The 20,546-nt window shown below is 52.5% G+C and overlaps 6 protein-coding genes across 6 annotated transcripts; 2 read left to right on the top strand and 4 right to left on the bottom strand.

Moving 5' to 3' along the window:
• Window positions 1-42: 42 nt before the first annotated feature.
• Z520_06973 (uncharacterized protein) lies at window positions 43-3,476 on the bottom strand (the record flags this gene model as incomplete). The annotated part of the gene is made up of 2 exons (XM_016777473.1): window positions 43-3,280; window positions 3,361-3,476. The coding sequence occupies 2 exons, from the start codon at window positions 3,474-3,476 to the stop codon at window positions 43-45; spliced, it is 3,354 nt and encodes a 1,117-aa protein (XP_016631644.1).
• Window positions 3,477-5,538: 2,062 nt separating this feature from the next.
• Z520_06974 (uncharacterized protein) lies at window positions 5,539-8,184 on the bottom strand (the record flags this gene model as incomplete). Its single annotated transcript, XM_016777474.1, has 1 exon — window positions 5,539-8,184. One exon carries the CDS (start codon window positions 8,182-8,184, stop codon window positions 5,539-5,541), a length of 2,646 nt encoding a protein of 881 aa, XP_016631645.1.
• A 959-nt stretch (window positions 8,185-9,143) lies between these two features.
• Z520_06975 (uncharacterized protein) lies at window positions 9,144-10,854 on the bottom strand (the record flags this gene model as incomplete). The annotated part of the gene is made up of 4 exons (XM_016777475.1): window positions 9,144-9,452; window positions 9,508-9,914; window positions 9,967-10,749; window positions 10,809-10,854. The coding sequence occupies 4 exons, from the start codon at window positions 10,852-10,854 to the stop codon at window positions 9,144-9,146; spliced, it is 1,545 nt and encodes a 514-aa protein (XP_016631646.1).
• A 537-nt stretch (window positions 10,855-11,391) lies between these two features.
• Z520_06976 (uncharacterized protein) lies at window positions 11,392-15,424 on the bottom strand (the record flags this gene model as incomplete). Its single annotated transcript, XM_016777476.1, has 2 exons — window positions 11,392-15,352; window positions 15,411-15,424. 2 exons carry the CDS (start codon window positions 15,422-15,424, stop codon window positions 11,392-11,394), a joined length of 3,975 nt encoding a protein of 1,324 aa, XP_016631647.1.
• A 539-nt stretch (window positions 15,425-15,963) lies between these two features.
• On the top strand, window positions 15,964-17,892 carry Z520_06977 (uncharacterized protein; the record flags this gene model as incomplete). Its single annotated transcript, XM_016777477.1, has 1 exon — window positions 15,964-17,892. One exon carries the CDS (start codon window positions 15,964-15,966, stop codon window positions 17,890-17,892), a length of 1,929 nt encoding a protein of 642 aa, XP_016631648.1.
• A 334-nt stretch (window positions 17,893-18,226) lies between these two features.
• Z520_06978 (uncharacterized protein) lies at window positions 18,227-20,454 on the top strand (the record flags this gene model as incomplete). Its single annotated transcript, XM_016777478.1, has 2 exons — window positions 18,227-19,451; window positions 19,511-20,454. 2 exons carry the CDS (start codon window positions 18,227-18,229, stop codon window positions 20,452-20,454), a joined length of 2,169 nt encoding a protein of 722 aa, XP_016631649.1.
• Window positions 20,455-20,546: the final 92 nt, after the last annotated feature.

Genomic DNA, 20,546 nt, shown 5'->3' on the forward strand with positions numbered 1-20,546 from the left:
TCATGTATGCGTCTACTCACCATGTCCGTTGCTGCATTACTATCACCAGTCAATTCTCTTTTGCGCGGCCACCCCAATCTCGCGCCCAGCTCGCACATTTCCGGTTCCAGGCATGGGGCCGATAGTCTTGTGCGGTCGCAGACCTTTGTCATACCCCAGCTTTTTGTCCAGGCTTGCAAACGGATTCGGGGCTTCGTCCTTCTTCACAGTCCACTTGGTTGTTCCGAGCACATTGTCCATCTCCTGAACCGGCGGCAGCTTGAGGTATACCCAGCCATCCTCGCGCTCCTCGGCCGGGAACGTGGCGATGGACATGCTGCTGTCGTTGGAGCATGAGCCGGCACCCGCATCCTTCTTGTCAAACTCGACTTCACCATTCAGCTGGAAGTTCCTCTTGTGGTATGGGCAGCTGACGTAGAACTTGCTGTCCTTGCAGTCACCCGAAGTGACTTCACCCACAAGGCCATCCGAAAGTCCAAATGTTCGGCGGTGGGGGCACATTTGCTGACTGGCGTAGTATTTGCCCTTCAATTTGAAGATCGCGAGTTGGGTATCACCCCGTATCACGGTCTGTGACGAGCCAGTGTCCAGGTCTTGGAACTTGTTCGCCTCAACGATGGGTTGCCATGTCAGGCTGGTCCATCGAGTCCCTTTGAAGTCATCGTGCACTGGATCTTTGGCCCAATACGCTGGTCTGGACTGGCCTCTCTCCTCGACCTTCTCCACGGCAGGTTCTTTGTTTTCTGCTGTGTTTGCGAATTGCTGGAACGCCTTCCGCTTCTCGGGATCGTTCAGCACTTCTGTCCACTCGCAGAAGAAGGTGCCGACAAGCTCTTGCATTTGCTTCTCAAGCTCTGCACAAATACCGAGCTTGTCCTCTAAAATGACCTCTCGCAGATACTGGATACCACCAGGCAGGTTCTCTACCCATCTGGCCGTTCTTTGAAGTCTGTCGGCGGTCCGGATGTAGAACATTAGGTATCGGTCAAGGATGGGGATGACATCGTCGGGAGGTACATCTTTGGCGAGGATCTCCGAGTGTCTCGGCGTTGCCCCGCCATTACCTCCAACGAAGATGTTGAACCCTTTCTCCGTAGCAATGCAGCCGAAATCTTTATTTTGGGCTTCGGCACATTCGCGGACACATCCAGAGACACCTCCTTTTATCTTGTGTGGAGATCGAATAGACTTGTATCTCTCTTCGAGCCGGATAGCGAGACCAACGGAGTCTCCGATGCCGAAGCGGCACCAGGTGGTGCCCACACACGACTTGACAGTGCGGAGAGACTTAGCATAGGCATGGCCTGACTCGAGTCCTCCGGCCACCAGCTCCGACCAGATGTCAAGCAGATCCTGCTTCTTGGCACCGAACATGTCGATGCGTTGGCCACCAGTGATCTTGGTATAGAGGCCGTATTTCTTCGCAACTTGGCCGATGACGATGAGTTTTTCGGGACTGATCTCACCGCCGGCAACGCGAGGTATGACAGAGAACGTTCCGTTACGCTGTATGTTTCCGAGGTACTTGTCGTTGGTATCCTGGAGTCCGTGCAGTGGCTTGTCCATGACGTGCTTGTTGAACATGCCGGAGAGAATCGACGCAACGGCGGGCTTGCAGACCTCACATCCGAGACTGTTCGGGTCGGTGCCGCTGTCTCTCATGACCGCACCGAAATCTTTCAATTTCTTGACGTAGACAATGTTGTAGAGGTCAGCTCGCGAGTACTTGAAGTGAGGGCAAATATGGTTCAAGACTTCTTGACCCATGTCCTGCATCGTCTTGTTGAAAATAGACTGGACTAGAGGCATGCAACCGCCGCAACCCGTGCCAGCCTTGGTGCACGACTTGACGTCGCCAATCGATTTGCAGGAGCCGTCCTTGACCACGCTGGCGACGTCGCCTTTGGTCACGTTGTGGCAGGAGCAGATTTGGGTATCGTCCGTCAGGTCATCGGCGTTCTCTTCACCGTCCTTCGATGCACCGATGATGAATTGAGAGGGAGGCACTTCCAGTGCCTTCTTGTTCTTGACCATTGGCACCAGTTTGACATAGTCTTTCGTGTCGCCGATCATCATGCCACCAAGCAGGTACTTGCCGTCCATGGTAAACAGATATTTCTTGTACACGGCTGCAAAGGGGTCTCTGTAGGTGAGCGCCTTGACAGCTGGAGGCGGTGGGCCATCAGTGAGGTTCTTGACTTTGTCTTGACTTTGAGTACCTTCTTTTTTCTCCTCCCGTTTGCCGTGCCTTTTGGGGAGATCCTTCGGTCCATCCCTGTCGGCGAAGAAGTCTCCGAAACTAGCGACTTCTACGCCCAGCAACTTCAACTTGGTGCTCAAATCTGGTCGTTTGAAAGTCCGAGGGCTGTGGACCTTGGCTTGGGTGAGATTGAATGACAGAACGTCGGCTTGTTCCACGCCTGGTGCAATAAGCCCAAACGTTTGATTTTCCCAGCTTGCACATTCGCCAATTGCGTAGATGTTTGGGTCGCTCGTCCGGAGGTCGTTGTCGATTACGACACCTCCGCCTCGATCGGCGCATCTCAGACCAGCAGCCCTCGCCAGCTCATCTCTGGCTTTGATGCCAATCGCGAACATGATACAAGAACACTCCATTTCCTCGCCATCCTCGAAGATGAGACCCTTCACAGCGTTGTCCTCGTTGGTCAGGATTTTTCCGACCCTCTTGCTAAGCATCACGTCGAGGCCAAGGCTGCGGACGAGCTCAACGACCATTGAACCAGCATCTCCATCTAGCTGCCGCGACAGCACCCATCTGTTCCTTTCGATGAGTTTGACTTGCTTGAATTCCTCCAGATCCATCATGGCTTTTGCTGCTTCGAGACCTAGGAGCCCGCCACCCACGACGCATCCTGTTGTACCCTTGACGGTTGCAGAGAATGAGATGAGTTTCTGGAGATCCTCAATAGTTCTGTATACAAATACTCCTTTGGCATCATGGCCGGGGGTATGGCGTGGAAGCACGGCATCAGACCCCGTGGCCAGTACTAAGATGTCATAAGGTATTGTGTCACCTTTGGCGGTTACGACAACCTTCTCTCCCGGCTTGATTTCTGTCACCAGGGTATTCAAATGGTAGCTGAAAGAGTCCGGGGGATGCCCTTTATACCAAGCCTCTGGATTCAGGTAAAGCGACTCGACTTGTCTGTGCTGAAAGAAGCTTGTTAATCCGACGCGGTTGTATGCGAGATGAGGCTCCTCGCCGATGACTACGACATCATATTCTTTCCTCTTGGCATCAAGTTTCAGCAGCTTCTCCCTATCAAGCTATCAGCCGAATACTCTCGTTTGGCTCCAAGTCCGGTCACATTGCGACCTGACGTGGTATGAAAGACTTACACAAAGGCTATGCCGACCATTCCCAAGCCGACAACCACCACCTTCTTTCTTGGACCTGATGCCGGCTTTATGTTACCGTTGGTTTCCACACCCTCCGGCATGCGACTGATGGCCATACCCGGCGATGAAGTTGACCACGACATGCTGCCGGCCGTCTTCAGCCTCGTCTGTTGATACCTTCTGGGTCACTCTGCTCAGTATGTCAGTGCTCGTGCATGGTAGGGTAAAATTGACCTGCTTCGAGCAAGAATATTATGTCAGAAGCTGTGAAAGGATGTCAGAAGAACATAGAAATTTTGGTCACTGGCCGATAGGGTGCCTGTGTGCCCTGTTCATACCAGTGACGCCACCCACGCAAACAATGATTTCCGCGGGGATATAGCATAACAAACAGTCGACCAAACAAGGTGAAGAATTAGCCTATCAGCAAGACATGATATGGCGGATCCGGTTCATGATCACTCTCCCCCATCCGGGATGTCCTGCAGAGCCAATGGCGAATATCGCATTGTCATATTCCATCGTCATCCCGTCGTCTGAGAAAGCCCAGACAGGAGACCATGATCGTGGAAGAGATTGAAGATCACATTTTCTCCACGGTCTGAAGATTCGACGAATGTGGAGCGCAGAGATAAGAACCCAGGATGAGGAAAGTCGATTCTTGAGTGGCTGTGAGACGTTGCGATAACATCTTCTCTAGCACATCTCGCCCGATCCGCTAGCGCCGTCACACGTATTTTGAAAGAATGTAATGACAATCACCTCGGAATCCATAGTGTCACGTGCAGTCCGGAAACGAGCCCTCAGTTTCTCCGTGGATGATCCGCTCAACCTAAGGAGGACTTCGTGTTTCTCTTCAACTCATCATCTGCGATGCTCCTATCGACACGGGACTATTTTAAGGCCCATAGATTGTTGGAAAAGAGGTTTTTGGGCCCTAATCCAGCCGACAATGGTAATATTGACTTGACAAACATCCCACGTATCTGCATGCGGACTGAGGGGCCACTGGGGGTCTCCTTATGCTACCCCTTGCTGATCCGATATAACATTGATAGACGTCGACTCACCCTTGTGGCAGTTTGCCGTACTATCCGCAGGTCTTCGTCTCCTACGTCGTCGCTGAGGCGTAATCCCAATCACTAGGGTCGAATGAATGGCCCACGAGTAGGATGGATGAGCTCTTCACCAGCGGGTCGGGTGGATACTCGCTCGCTCGATGGAGCAAACTTCCTCAGCAGCCATAGCTAGCAAAGCCCAACGTTGGAAAGTGATCGAAGAGGAGAACAAGGATATTCTCTTCAAATTACAAAGGGTCGCACCTGATCCGCCAAGGCTTCTCTGACTACCTCGAAAAGGCACCAATCTGATATCCATAGTATTTGGGTATTATTCTTTACAACGCCTGCCGCTTGGCGAGCCCCCAGCTGAGGCGCACACAAATCCCTTTGGCACCGCGCACATAAAAAGAACAAGAATACAAAATAGCAAAAACTTATCAATGAAGCAGCCCAACTCTGGTTCAATGATAAGCGAAACTCGCCCCTTTCGGGGTTGGTTTTTCTCGGCCGGCCGGTTATAATGCGAATTCCTTATAAGTTGAGTCCTGGAAGAAGTCATTCGGTGTGCGGTTCGAATCGAGGTCCTGCTGCTGCTAACCCGTTATTGTTAGTTTGACCTGACAGGACCTGGATTGTTGCTCAATTGGTGCTCAATTGGTGCTCAAAGTGGTGCTTCGAATCGAGGTCCTGCTGCCTGCTGGCCCGGAGCCAGTTTGACCTGACAGGACCTGGATTGTGTTGTGGTGGTGGTGGTCTCAAGTCGTCGGATCGGATCGGCTTCGCCCTCGTTGCAGGTAAGGGGATCTTGGTGTGATAGCAAATTGAGAAAGAATAAAATATATCACAAGGAATTTTCATTTTGGACCGGACCCTGCTCCACTCTGTGGGAATGTACCTAGGTAGGGATCTAGGTCACATTTGAAAGTGAATTGGTTGTGCAGGATCAGTGTACGGACGCTCACGATTCTCGTGCTGGCTGAGTCCCAGGGAAAGGCTATAGTAAGCAACACTTTGAATGTATACTGCTAACACTACCATAATACCCCTTTGCCGGCTTTGCTGTGTACATGAAAACATTTCTCTCTTTTTCCTTATCGCTGACAATGCAATGCAATATTCAAAAGAACATGAGTTGATCATCGCTCCACCCTTGCTCCAGCAGCACTTTATGCATGGTCTTCTCCATCGCCTCGGGACCGCAAATGAGTATCAGCGTATCGTCCGTTCTTGTAGAGTGTTCTTGGACCAATTGGCCCGTGACGCGCCCTCGGAGACCGGTCCAGTCTTCGGGCGCCTGGGTGAGGGTGTGGAGTACTCTGCATCTGTGCTCGTTGCCGGCCAGCAGTGTCTCGAGCTCTTCTCTGCACAAGATGTCCTCGAACAACCGGTTCCCATCGAATATGATGCACTGCGTCTTGTCGTTGGGATCTCGGACGACGGCCCGGAATACTTGATAGATGGGTGTGATTCCACTTCCGCCACAGATCATGATGAACGAACTGACGACTCTCTCCTTGCCGGAGACGAGACACTTGCCGTTGCCGACGTATTCGAACTTGCCGATCGGTCCCTTCATCTCGATAAAATGCCCGATGGGCAGTGCATCCATCGCCTGCGACATCTTGCCTCCCTTGCTGCCCCCGCTGGCGAAGTACACTTTGACAAGCATCTCCATGAAGCCCTGATCATTGATCTCCGAGATGGGCGTGTAACTGCGGATGATGGCCTCGCGGGTAACAGGGTCCCTTAGCCTCACCATCAAATGCTGTCCGACGGGTAAGCCCAGGCGTTGCTCTGGATGTTCCAGCTTGTAGGTGAAGATGCGCGTGTCCCAGGACACGATCCGCTTGCCGTGGAGGATGGCTTTTTTCCACGCTTTGGAATTGAGGAAGGTCTCGGGGGGTTTGCCAGACTGGTCGATCTCCGTCTCGCCCGCTGCCAGAGTAGTTTTGGCTGCCTCGTCAAGAGACCCAATGTGGTACTGGGGCATCATCGCCTTGGCCGTCTCACTGTGGATTGCCAGGAATTCCTCGGTGCTATCCAGTCCCGCTGCAGAGATGATGCTTTGCGCACCGCCAGGATGCTCCTTCAGGAATGCTGTACCGTCGTATACTTCGCCCTTGACCACGAACCAGGGCTGCTGCTCGGTATCGTGTTTCCGCAGCTCGTCGATCGTGATAGGGTTTTTCAAGCCTTCCTTGACCATGGAAATCTCCTTGGCCTGTTCCTCAGCCGGGATCACTGGTTCTTCGCCCTCGAGTTTCTCTCCCCAAAAGCCATTAGCCAGGTTGCCACCGGCCTTTTTAACCCTCTCCATCCAGCCGCCAGGAATGAGTGCTGGCTGGGTTGGGTGTTCGAACCGAAGGTAGTCGCCTTCTAGTGTGATTGTCACACGGAACCAGGGGTTATTCATCATACCAAGAACAGACCAGTACATATCGCGCGGTTGAACATTCATGCTCTCGTCCATTGCCCGTACAAACATGTCTTTGGCTTGGGCGAGCTCGTCCGTGAGCAGATGGATCGACCAGAAGCACCAGCAGAAGCATGTTTCACGCCACGACATATCAAGCCGGCCGCCAAACAGATCTTTCTCCACTTGCCGGTATCGATCTTCCACGTAGTCAATTTCTGCGAGCCGCCACGTTTTGCCTTTGTCCAGTGAGATCTCGACCCTTGTAATGCGCCGCCCACCTCCACTGTAGGCATATCCTCTAGCTCGATAGGTGCGCGGGGCTCCGTTCAGGCACAGCTGCTCCTCGTGCTGGGGGTAGCAGATGGCGGAGTTGGGGCTGAGGTCGTAGATGGCATATCGATCATCCGTCCACCATTTGGGGTCGCTTGCCGACTCTTCTGGGGAGACCATGGTTGGGAGGACCCGGTTGTCATAGATGTGGTACCAGTTGTCGCTGGGTGCATCTGTGACGATCAACTTCTTCAGCCATTTGACGGATCGACCCCCGATCTGGCCAGGAATCACAGCACGCAGGGGCTTGCCGTGGTCCGGTCGGAGTGTCTCGCCGTTCATTTTGTAGGCGAGCATGAACCCGCGATTGGGGTCCATGGCCCAGTTCAACTTGACAGAAGTCCCGTAGAATCCGTTGGGCAGCTTGTCAGCACCTTCCATGCAGACATACTTGGCCTTCCTCTTGGGCTTGGCTCTTCTAAGGACCTCGGACATGACGACGCCGGTAAAGAGCGCCGTCGAGAGCCCAGCGGCGCCCCACGAGAATCCCTTGCTTTTGCGGACCATGTTCTGCTCTTTCCTCCGGTTCCCGGCGCACACCAAGGTGATTGGATAGGTGACTTGCTCATATTCGGTCATCAACTGCCTCAGCGATATTGTCATCGGCTCGTCCACTAGACCTTCCACGGTAAATTGCCAATCGATGATGTCTTCATCCCTAACCTGAGGCACAGCGCCATGGTTTCTGACATAAAACAACTCGGGACTCGTCAGGAAACCTTCATTGAAGAGTTCTGTCAGGGGTGCCTCGACATTGAATGGATGAACGCCAGTTAGTCGGATCAGTCTGGGATCGCGCGGTACGTGACTGTCCGGTGTCTTTAGGTCGACGTCTAGCACTTGGGTGGGAGCTGTCGTCGGCGGTGGAAGTGGTACTTCTAACTTGTCGTCGTCCACATCGGATATGCTACCGATTGTGGGCGGCGGTGACGGTGGAAGGACATCTTTGGCCGGCTGCCTGTCTAATTCTTCGATTTTTTCGGGGATACCTTGACTCTCTGTCTTTGGATCTTCCATATCGACGCGAAATCATATACACATATCTGTATGTGACGAATCTCCTGTAGAAGCACCGATCTTCCGTGACCGCTAAACAATGTGAGAATGAACCTTCAGTAAGACATTGGAAAGAATGGAAAAGAAGCAGAAAGCGGCTGGCTCAAGGTTGCCCAGCATACAACGTCGAGCCGTCAATCGGGGTTTCACGAGCGCGTCATAGGGTAGGTATCGATGAGCTGGTAGGACATAGGGTCAGCTAAGGCGGCCTGCGTCAGCCGTGGTTTGTCTAAAGCCATTATTGTTTTTTGATCGTCAGACCAGTCCCAAATCTAAGTGTGGGAAGGGACCAGCGAAGGATTCTGTCTCGATCGAACGTGCAGGAAAAGATCAAGATCCGCGGGATGTGTAATCAGACGTTGTGTGGTATTGCGAGGAGATATTGTACTTTCCGCTTATCTATCAACCTTTACCTTGAGAGGCTAGACCGGGTTCAGCGGTAATATGGTTACACAATCTTTGATCTGTCTGACGGAGGACGCCGCTTTCTTCGACGAGGGCGCGGAGAAACTCAGTCATTTCGATCAAAGGCCTGGATGCGGTCAGAATGAGGCCCACAGTCGATTCGCGACAAAGGGATTGCACAAAAACCCTCCCGTGCTGAGGCTTAAGCATATGAGTAAGTCGAAGGACCAGTACCCTCTGATCTTTTATGATCACGGAGCGAGGGCTATCATCAATACCAGAAGGCTCAATATCCCAGCTTCCGTCTTGTGATTGATGGCCTAGAATCAATCTTGAACTATTCGATATAAGCCTAGTGATGAGAATTACACCATTCTCATAGCATACACTCAAAGTTTGTGTCCTGTGGGTCGCTGAGAAAGGCCGCCAGATCGAACGGGTGATGAGAGACGAAGACTTACCAGGTTTCGCCGCCGTCTGCACGGCTTTGAACCAGATGCAAGGCGTAGCTTGTATCATGTAGTCTGCTTCTGTGCGGCTTTCCACATCAATACCAGTTGCGCTGCTATATCGTCCAAAAACTCAGTGCTGGCCCACTCCATAACTCCTGCCAATGCTATGAAGAATTCCCTGGTCGTTGAGGGAATCGTTGCATGACAAATTTTCAGAACATGCACGTTATAGAAGCGCGCATTTTCCAGTGACGTGATGGAGTGCAACCAGAGTAGCAGGATGGGCCCTTCATGGGTAATAGAGAAGGCTAGAGGTTCTTTACTTTGATAGGTTGCTGGGGAACGACGTTCAGTGAGCTCCACGAGCCGACCCTGTATGACGAGCATGCAGCTTCCAGATCCAGCAGCCTGGTTCTCTGCCTCGTACATGCTCTTCCCAGTTGCGTACGACTACCATGGATGGAAAGCGTATATGGAGCGCGGGAAGAGTGGGACTGGACAAAAGCTCCTCTTCGTATTGCAGATCCTTCAGCATCTCCTCAGCATCAAGTTGGTTGACTCCCATCGACACTAATTTTTTGGCGACGACGGCATGGAGGAATCCTATTGTGATGTCCGGGCGAGCGTTCTTGACAAAATTATTGTCAATCTTTGGCGGAGGTTGAGGCGGTGGCATGGTTATCTCGGAGCTTTCTGGCGAAACGTACGACGTCTCTGCCTGCTGCCGCTTAATTGGTCGATCATGGGAACCGACTGTATTATCGAGAGACTTGTCTGGAGGTTCGGAGCGGTACGACTTTCGTTGAACCTTGGGTTTCAGAGCCGGGTCCCAGTCTAGGCCAATGTTAGTAGAACGACAACCGCTCGTACGCAGAGTCTGCTGTACCTGCTTTCCGGCGGAAACCGAAAGTTTTGCCGAAGAGCTTGCGATTCATTGCTTCCAGGGCCTGATATATCAATTCAACGCAATCATCTTCCCTACTCGCTACTTCCAGGACGTCGGGAAAGTCATCGCACAAGTCGTCTGCGATGGAGTAGATGAGGGTTTCTTTCTCTTTATCGAGCTCAGGCTGGAGGATGGCGTTGACTCTGTGCTTAAGGGGTTCTGGGATTCCTCGGTGCCGAAAGATGATTCTGGCACGGTCAAGTGAATTCAAGCGGTAATCGGAAAGCGAGAGAGATGTTTTCTGCGAAGACACCGAGCTTGCATCTTGGTTCATATCCGCAGTGCTCGATCTCCGCGAGAGCGTTCTCTTCTTGTCTGTCATGTCGTCCGATGTCTCCAACGCTGTTTCGCTATTGAGCTTTTCCAGATTCTTCCAATTGAGAAGGTCCTTCGACGGGGCCAACTCCGCCACAGATGAGGGCCCTTCCCGTCGTCGCTTGTCGGGTCTCTCCCTTTGGGATTCGCGTTTCCGTTTTCCTTGTGGAGATAGCGGAGGCTCCGTTGATTCCCCAGTCGCGGTCAAAGCGGGGTTGATAGACTTGGGCGGAAGGGATTCGACGCTTGGGGTAGCAATTGAGGGTGGAAGGTGCGCTTGAATACCCGTGGAAGAAGATCGTGTGGTTCTTCTGATCGGCGTACCATTTGAGTCTGCTGCTCGGATTAGGAAGCTTCTGCTGGGAGTATCGACCTTCCTACTCTTCTTGACACCCGTAGATTGTTGATCTTTAAGCTATCAGCATGGGCGGCTACGGAAGGAGATTGACAGGGATAGGGAACCGTACGTGTTGGAGGTCTTTGCGTGGCCGCAAGTGTGCGCTTCGGAGGCATGTTGAGTGGAGGAAAGAACAGTTCAGATATGAGGCAGGGAGTAGATTATATTAACGCCTGTGCCAGCGCAGGAGAAACGAAAGCAGTTTGGGGTTGAGACAATATCTGTCTGCTGGAGGGAAGTCGAGACTCGAGACATGGCGAGACGGTTTCAAGCCTCGGGTGCTAGGGATCGATTGAGGGACCACAAGCACCATATTAATATTGACTTTCTGGTTTGGCATCTGTGGGAGGGAAAGTAGAGCGAGCGCGCCCCGATTAAATCATTCGGACAGATCAGTCTGCACGCTGAGCCATCAGCCATCGACCGCAACATGGGATCAAATAGAGCTCTTAGATTACCTCTGCAATACCTCTATTCTCTGCTGACCTGGGCCAGTCTATCAAAGAGGCAGACAATCCCGTGCAACCACTTGGCTCCTCCGACTTGAGAACCACCCTGAGCCCCTGACAAGAATGAATGAACCCTCATTGAAGCGCGTAATCATGCTCTCTATTCTATACCGCATGTGAGAAATATGCCTGCGCCTGCATCTATCATCGCACCTTGTTCGTCGCTGGCGGACCTGTGTTGTTGGCCACACCCCGCTTCCTCTCAATCTCCTCGATCCGTTCTTTCTCAGCCTTTTCCGCGAGCTCCCTCTTGCGCTTTTCGTCCCGTTCCACCTGATCGGGTCTCTTGATGGCAATATCCTTGGGGCGGAAGTCGCTGAACAAGGACTTGAAGATGCGCTCCACAACCCAACATCCGATGAAGTCAACGATCATAAGTGTCGTCAGGGACCATTTGAATTCACGGGTGAATGGCACCAAGCGTAACTTCTCGTTGAGCTCTGGTAGGAACTCGGTACTTCCTGCAAAGGCCACGAACGAGCAGGCTAGAAGTCCCCAGTACATTCCTCGGTTCTCGCGAATGCTTTCGCGGAAAGGCCGGCCTTGATAGTTAATGGCAAAGGTGGACACCTGTTGGATCAATTGCATGAGATAGACGGCGCTGTTCAGCAACGAAGGCTCGAATTCACCCTCAAGGTCAATCTCCTCGGCGGGCGGGACGATCGAGTAGACCACATTGGAAAGATAGATGAGCGTCGCGCAGTGGATTGCAAACTGCCCCAGCACCGATCCGAGGATATAGGCGTTCAAGATGTTCGGCTGCGGTCGTTCTCGCGAGAGGGCTTCCACCGGTTTGGCACGGGAAATAGACAGGAAGCATACCGACATCAACATCCCGCTGATAGTCACCTGGCCGTCGCCAAACTTGATGCCTGCCAGATAGATGACGGACAAGCTGTAGGCGCTGATCAAACAGTTGAGAGCCAGAATCTTGTACATCTGAATCGTCGCCACAAGAGTGCATCGTCCTTGCCGGATGATGTTGGGGATCGCTATAACGTTGGCCAATTTGCTTGTAAACGGAGCTGCGACGGAGGCATCTCCCAGCTTGATCGTAGGCGGCTCGCCGTCGTCGAGTTCGGTTTCCATCATGCTCGAGGTAAACTTGTCGGCCCAGCTAGCTGCTTTCTGTTGAGCCTCTTGCTGACGTTGTTGTTGAGGCGTCAGATTGGCATTTGATTGCTGAATCGCTTGTGCGCCCGGTGAGGTGATGGTTTCCACGGTGCCATTCTCAGCATTGCCATTCTCCAGATTGATACCTTTTTGCTCAGCAATCTTTTTGATCGCCTTTTCATGGTGGGGGTTGCGGGGACCAGGCGGATAGAGATGTGCAATCCCCGGAGGGACCGGCGGCGCTGGTTGATTGAATCTTGCCATCAGCTGCACTTGCTTCTCATAGATCTCCTTCATCTTGGTGGTCCGGTAATGTTCGCCGATCTTATTGAGAGCGTCTTGAGAGCCATTAAGCAGAGCGACGCCAATGTGGGCTTGCTTCAGCGCGCCTACATCGTTGGTTCCGTCGCCACACATCAACGTAGTGTAGCCTTGATCTTTGAGACCAATCAAAATTTCCTCCTTCTGCTTTGGCGAGACTCGGGCATAGACCCAGGTATGCCTCAGCAACGACATGAATGCTTTCTGGCCGCTGAATTTGGCAAGAGCATAGCCAGTAACGCACAAGTCCTTGGTCTCAATAATCTTCGGATCCAGATCCGCCGTTGGATCGACAGGGATGATGGTTTTCTCGTCAACGCTGCGCCAGACAAGTTTAGTCCCCGAGTCATCGTGCTCGGGAGCATCCAGAATCAAACAGTCTCGGTCGACGATCTCGACCGCTCTGGCAACATGAACCGCAGTCAGCGGGTTGTCTCCGGTAATCATCACCACACGGTGGCTGCTTTCGTTCAGCATCTGAATGGCCCTGATAGCATCTTCTTTCAGAGGAGTCTGGAGCACCAAGAAACCTGCAAAATGTAGATCACCCTCGACTTCTTCGCGTTTGAGATCATTGATGCGTTTCTGGCCGATCTCGGACTCGGTCGAAAGATATTTATAGCCGAGAGACAGTACCCGAGCACCGTTCCGCGTGAAGTACTTGAAAGTCTCCTCATATTTCGGTGGCGTCTCAATCAACATCTTCTGGATGGTTTCCGGAGCGCCTTTGACACCAACAAAAGTGCCCTTCGCCTTCCTTCCGGATTTGGGATCGGTCATCTGAACTGTAGCCACAGAACTCATTCGCTTGAGAGCGGAGGAGAATTGGAATCGTCGTTTGATTTGTACGACATGCGAGGCACCGGCTGTCGAGAATGGTTTAGGTTTCTTCGATTTGGGCGGAGGAGTGCTGATCAAAGTGTCATTGTGGCCAAGGGTCCAATTGAGAGCGTTTAGTGTGGCTTTCTCCATGGGATCGCCGACGATGTCCCCTTCTTCAAGTTTGACCAAGGCGTGAGCGGTCGCCAAAACCAGGGTGGTATAAATGCCACACTCTGGGACCTTAGTGATTGAAGACTGCGCACCATCTGCTTCGGTCTGGGCACTCTTCTTCCCCAGGCTAAGACCAGCAATACCGTCAACAACGAGATCTTCGCCGGTCAATGTTCCAGTCTTGTCGAAACAGGCGACATCCACACGTCCGGCATATGGAATTCTGAAGGGTTCTGTACAGAAGATGGCAAATTTGCTGAGCGCTGCCAAACTAGTGTTGACCGCCAAGGATAGCTCCATAGGCAGTTCAGGCGGCACGACACTTGTGACGATCAGAATGCAGTCGAGTAACAGCTTGGACCGCTTTCTGTTGTTCTTGACACCTTCTTGCCACACGTACCACGAGGCGGCAAGGGCAAAGATCAGTAAGAAGAGAATGAAAATCAGGGCTTCAGCGTTATTGGCCGAGACACGCTCCGTTGAGTAGATCATGGTTCGCACTAGACTTCCTTGACTGGTCTCAAATCCGGTCTTGAGAACCACAGCCATAGCGCCGTTATCAGGCGGTGAAGGGACACCCGACCGCAATTGTGGAACGGTTTCCGGCGCATCTTCAGTGGCGGCAGGGTGGGTAATCTGAAGGACTTTCGTACCTCCCCAGAGAAAAGCATTCTTGTCCAAGCCTTCGGGTTCGATTGTCGCGTCTCCAGGGCGGAGAAGGATTGACTCTTTGAGGAGCGGCGTGCTCTCTCCGGACAGCATAGCCTCATTCACAATCGCAGTGCCTTCGATGAGTAGCATGTCGCAGGCAACTCCTGAATCTTCTTGAGTTCGTCCCACGGATGCCAGATCGCCTGGTAGGAGTTTGTCACTCTTGATCTCGACCCACTTGTTGACACGATACACCCAGATATCATATGGTTTGATGCTCATTCCTCGAAATTCGTTCAATGTCCGCTGTCTCTGCCAGACCACTGTGCTTTCAAAAGCCACCAGCATGAACAGGGTGAACAACGAATAGTACCAATAGTCATCGAGCAACCAGAGACCAACACAAAACACCTGAAAGATGAAGAATGGGGCAACAGCGTGCTCCTTCCACAGCTCCGTGAATGTCGGGACAGGTATGTCAAACGTATTGTCGCCATAATGCTTGTGGACCGTCTCGATTTCAGCTTCAGAGGTGAGGCCCCGCGACAGTTGGAAGTCGCGGAGGAGGGGCTTCTTCTCGGCATCCAGGGCGTAGGACAAGGGCGCAAATGTTCCCTTCTCTGGCCAGTATAGAAACCGTCTCTTCTGAAACAGGAACGAAGTTCTTCCATCCGACTCCCTCTCCAGTTTGCAGATCGCGGACGCACCCGAGTTTACCACAGGTATAACCTTGATCAATTTGGCGTCCTCGACTTTTGTGGCTTTGGTCATGGTGAACACAGTCCTGAGATGGACACTCCATTTTGTGGAGAGCCAGGTCAAAGACTGAAGTGTAACGATTGTCGCAACATAGACGAATGTCCATTCCGAGCCATCAATGTAATCATCGTAGAGATCCTCATTTAGGTAGAATGCAAAGAATATGGGCCATAGAATGGTGAAAGGCCATACGTAGGCCTTGAGGAAGACCGGCAATGGGTTGTGAAGGCTTGCCGTTTCAATCTGATCATTGTCGACGAGTCTCGATCTGCAATGCGTCAGTGGGAGAATGCGACTGGGAAACTCGACCGTGATCTAGTACATACGATTTTTGCGCCATGGCGAGCGTCAGTCAAGAGCTCGATCGTAGAGAGCAATGGCAAAGAGAGATGATCTCCCTGAGAGTTGGCGGGCGAAGACCTTGAACACAGTGTCCTATCGAAAAAAGTTGGCCGCATTCACGCAAGATGCGACCTTGCGCAGGCAAAGTCGGAGCCACGCAGGACTCGCAGCCGGGCCCTCGACCGCCGCTCAGCCAGTCGGAGTCTGTTTCGCTGGTTTGTCATGTTTGCACTATCTCTTGGCATATTTGCTCTCATCAACTTTGTTTGACTCATCCGCCGCCAGCCTTAATCACAATGGGCATACCAACACCGACAAGTCGAATCTTCCAGATTATTCTTGCTTCGCAACTTCATCCTGGAAGAAACCCTTGGAAATAGCTTTTGGGATCGAGTGAGAAGTCTTTACTTTGTGCGAGACTCGGTGGGGCTTCTGCATTCTCATTTCATTTCATCTCACGTGCCGCTCCACCCAGCACTTCGAGAAATCTCACCCAAGGGCTGCGGGAATATCTGAGAAAACTCGTCCCCTAGCCTCATGGCTGACTCTTCAGAGGCAAGTAAGAGCTTGCCGGAGCGTGTGAAGGAAAAGGTCGAGAACGCGATTTCAGACAACAAGCCCAAGAAAGAAAAAGCACCCAAGCAGCCCAAGGCCCCAAAGGAGGCAAAACCACCAGCAGAGAAACCTGCAAAGCCCGCAAAGCCCGCAAATGCTGCGCCATCAGCACCAACCGACCCCGATGCCATGTTCAAGGAGGGCTGGCTGGCGGCAGTCCGGAAGGAACGGCCTGCAGATGAACCAGTAGTCACTCGGTTTCCCCCAGAACCGAATGGCTATCTCCATATCGGCCACAGCAAAGCCATTGCGATCAATTTCGGATTTGCCAGGTTCCATGGCGGAAAGTGCAACCTGCGATACGACGACACAAACCCCGAAGCGGAAGAAGAAATCTACTTTACCGCCATTGAAGATATTGTGCGCTGGTTAGGTTTCAGTCCTGCCTTGATCACCTACTCCAGCGACTTCTTTGATCGGTTGTATGAGTTGGCCGAGAAGCTTATCACCTTGGACGGTGCATACGTATGCCACTGTACAGACGAGGAGCTCAAAGATCAGCGAGGCGGGACAGATCCGAAAAATAAGCATGAAAGATACGCTTGCCCTCATCGGAGTCGACCAGTTGAAGAATCGCTGGCCGAGTTTCGAGCAATGAGAGACGGCAAATACAAGCCCAAAGAAGCCTTTCTACGAATGAAACAGGATCTTTCGGACGGCAACCCTCAGATGTGGGATTTGGTTGCCTACCGTGTCCTCGAAAAGCCACATCATCGCACAGGAGACAAATGGAGAATCTATCCCACTTACGACTTCACCCACTGTCTGTGCGATAGTTTCGAGGGCATTACTCATTCTCTGTGCACGACTGAATTCATTCTGTCCAGAGTATCGTATGAATGGCTCAACAATAAGGTCGATGTCCCTCACAAGCCAATGCAGAGAGAATACGGTCGCTTAAACGTGACGGGGACTGTCTTATCGAAACGAAAAATCAAAAAGCTGGTGGACGAGAAGATTGTCGCCGGCTGGGACGACCCCCGACTGTATACTTTGGTTGCCTTGCGGCGGAGAGGCGTTCCGCCCGGTGCCATTCTGTCATTTGTCAGTGAGCTTGGGGTTACCACGGCCACTATCAATATTCAGATCGTGCGGTTCGAACAGTCAATTCGCAAATACCTGGAAATGACAGTCCCTCGTCTCATGCTTGTGCTGGATCCTGTACCTGTCATCATTGACGACCTTCCTGACGATCACTATGAGGAGCTGGAAAACGCGTTTGGCCCGAAAGACGTCGACATGGGTTCCCACAAGTTGCCCTTCACAAAGAAGGTCTACATTGAGCGTGACGACTTCAGAGAAGTGGACAGCAAAGACTTCTTCCGCATGGCGCCCGGGAAGCCTGTGGGCTTGCTGAAGGTTCCCTATCCCGTCATTGCAACCAGCTTCAAGAAAGATGAGGCCACTGGTCTGGTCACTGAGATACATGCCAAGTACGACAAGCCAGCCGAAGGCGAAAAAGTCAAGAAGCCCAAGGCCTACATCCACTGGGTTGCTGATGCTCCGGGACACGGGTCACCGATCAAATGTGAAGTCCGTGTCTTCAACCCACTCTTCAAGTCCGACAATCCAGACGCGGTGGAGCCGAGCTTCATGGCCGACATACGGGAAGACAGTCTCAAAGTCTACCCGAATGCCATGGCAGAACTCGGGCTAAAAGAGATCTGGGCGCGAGCTCCATGGCCTGAGGAAGCCGGGGAGAAGAAGGATAAATGTGGTCTTGAATCGGTCAGGTTCCAGGCAATGCGAACAGGATACTTCTGTCTGGACAAGGACACAGATGAGGCTGCAGGGAAGATTGTGCTCAACCGGATCGTTAGTCTGAAGGAGGACTCTGGGAAGAATGCATGATTGATGACGTATGACGGTTGAGGCGGTTCCGGAGTTGGAGCGCTTTACTGTACGAAGGACCTGTAAGGGGTCAAACGAGACACTGTGACAGATAGATCAGGTAACGTCAGGATGTAGAAGTCTAGCAAACACCATATGACGCGAAGACCTCGAGTTGTTTCTCCGGAACTGGAACAATAGAAACGGCGGAAGGAATGACTAAGCAGCCCTGCCGCATTTCATTCTGCTGTCTCCGCCTCCCTCCGCCGAGTAGCGTTTCTGGTTTCCGCCCCTCTACTCGGTATTGCTCCCAACTCCCAGTCAAGTCGCTTGATGGAAGCCCAACACCAGTGCAATGTCACGGCGCACTATCGGTGGTGGACGGGTCCTGGGAAGCAGTAGAACTCTCGGGCCTCCCGCTCCTCCTCCAAAGCCCACGTCGCCTCTCCCCAGCCATGTCCTATCCCCCTCAGCCTCGAGCCTGTCCTTGAACACCTCTGAGAGCGGGACTTCTACGCCTACGTCGTCTGATCCCCAAGATATCGCATCTCGAGTCTCACTCGACCATGGAGCCGCCGATTTGTCTGCGGCTGCGGCTGCGGCTGCAGCTGCGGTAACAGACCGCTTGGTCTGTCCCATCTGCAACGAGGAAATGGTCACTTTGCTGCAACTGAATAGGCACCTGGATGATGCACATAAAGAGATTGAAGAAGAGCAGCAAGATGAGGTCAAAGATTGGTTCAAACAACAAATGGTCAAGGCAAAGAGATTCCAGCCGTTGGCGGTGCTGAACCAGAAACTCAAGGGTTTGGATGTCTTCGAGTCGAACCACGACATCGTCCGAAGCAGTACCCCTACACCGAGGAGTGAGTCCGTGTCAAGAGATCCTAGGGACTCTCCCGCCCCGCCTTTGCCTCCAAAACCCTCACAACCCGTCCTTGATCCGGAAGACATCATCACGAAGCAACACTGGCAAAGGCGGACTGGCTACGATGTGTGTTCCGATCCAACGTGCGAGAAGAGACTCGGTTCCACCGTGGGAATCGTCAACTGTCGACATTGCGGAAAGCTTTTTTGCGAGGAACATACAATGTATCAGATGAAGCTATCGAGATCTGCACAACATGAGCCTGTCCGAGGGCTCTGGTATCGAGTTTGCGAGACGTGCTACAAAAGCCGTGAGGGTTACACAGACAGGCATGGTCTGGAAAGAGATAGAATGAATGAGTTTGAAAGTGTAAGGCGGAGCAAGCTTGGGCATAAAGAGATGGAGATTTCTAGGCTGGAGAAAAGGCTCTCCAGGATAACGCAAATACTTGCCAACCCGCCGGACGAGATCCCGCAGCCCGCTCATAACAAGAGATGGTCATTAGCATGGGCTTCAAACGATCCTCGAAAAGCCCTTGAGCAAAGCATCGTGCCCTGGCAGAATGACGCCGACGTCCCGAGGTGTCCGTATTGCCAGCAAGACTTCAGCCAGTACTCCTTCCGGCGACATCATTGCAGAACATGTGGGAAGGTCGTATGTGGAGACGCTGCTACTGGATGTTCAACCGTGATCGGCCTCGATGTTGCTACTAGTACGTCTTCCCCTTTCTACTTTACTCTTCTTTTGACATACTGATATCAAAATTGACAGCTAACACCCACCTCACCATTACAGAAAAGCCTGGCCCCAACGACACCGTCGCTGTGGACGTCCGTCTCTGCAAAGAGTGCAATCAAATGATCTTTTCCCGCAGGGACTTCCAAGCCTCGCTAACCTCGCCTGCCATTGAGGCATTTACCCGGTCGTACACCAACCTTCTCCAATTCGAACGGGGCATCCGGCTCCTGCTCCCCAAATTTCAGAAACTTCTGCAAGCACTGCAAGACCCTGATCATCCTCCGTCATCCAGTCAAATCACCGACGCATCACGTACACGCAAGCGACTGATGGACTCGTTTACGCAATATGACACGGCAGCACGACGTATACGGGACATGCCGAGTCAATCGCCAACACAACTGAAACTGCAGAAAGCCATATATCAGAACGCGACGCAGTTTCTACATCTCCATATGCTACCTTTAAAATCACTCCCGAAGGTTCTCAAACACGCCACACCTCACGGCAGCAGCATTAAACCCGCTGACCTCCACAACAACCCCAACCCTCGCTCTTCCTTGGCGATCTTGAACGGCCCCCACCATACAAGGAAAGACTCTTCTTCGGCCGTGAGCGTCGCATCTTTGGCCACCACCAACTCGGCGCGGATATCTGAACTCGAAGCCGAAGAAAAATCCCTCCGCGAGCGTCTGATCGTCCTCGAAGAACAGAGGTTCCTCGTTCAAGAAATGATCGCAGACGCGAATCGCCGGCGGAAATTCGACGAGGTGGCGGCCCTGGCTGGGAACGTGGAAGACTTGTCCGCCGAGATCGACGCCGTGGGGAAACTGGTCGAGGGCGTCAGGGGAGAGTTTGAGGGACTCTACACCACCAACGGCGGGCTGGGGAGTGGCGTGAACAGTCCACAGAGACAAAATTCAGACCTGGGTCGAGACAAGGGCACGGGGAAGATGAAGAGCGTGGAGAATGGATGATGTTGCCGGTGGTCTGGGGGGGTGGGTGAAGGTAGGCCCTCCTAATCGACATGTCCAGTCCACGAGGTTAACGTAGCATGATAATGATCCCT

This window comes from Fonsecaea multimorphosa, assembly GCF_000836435.1.
Source record: "Fonsecaea multimorphosa CBS 102226 unplaced genomic scaffold supercont1.13, whole genome shotgun sequence".
NCBI classification, from domain to species: Eukaryota; Fungi; Ascomycota; class Eurotiomycetes; order Chaetothyriales; family Herpotrichiellaceae; genus Fonsecaea; species Fonsecaea multimorphosa.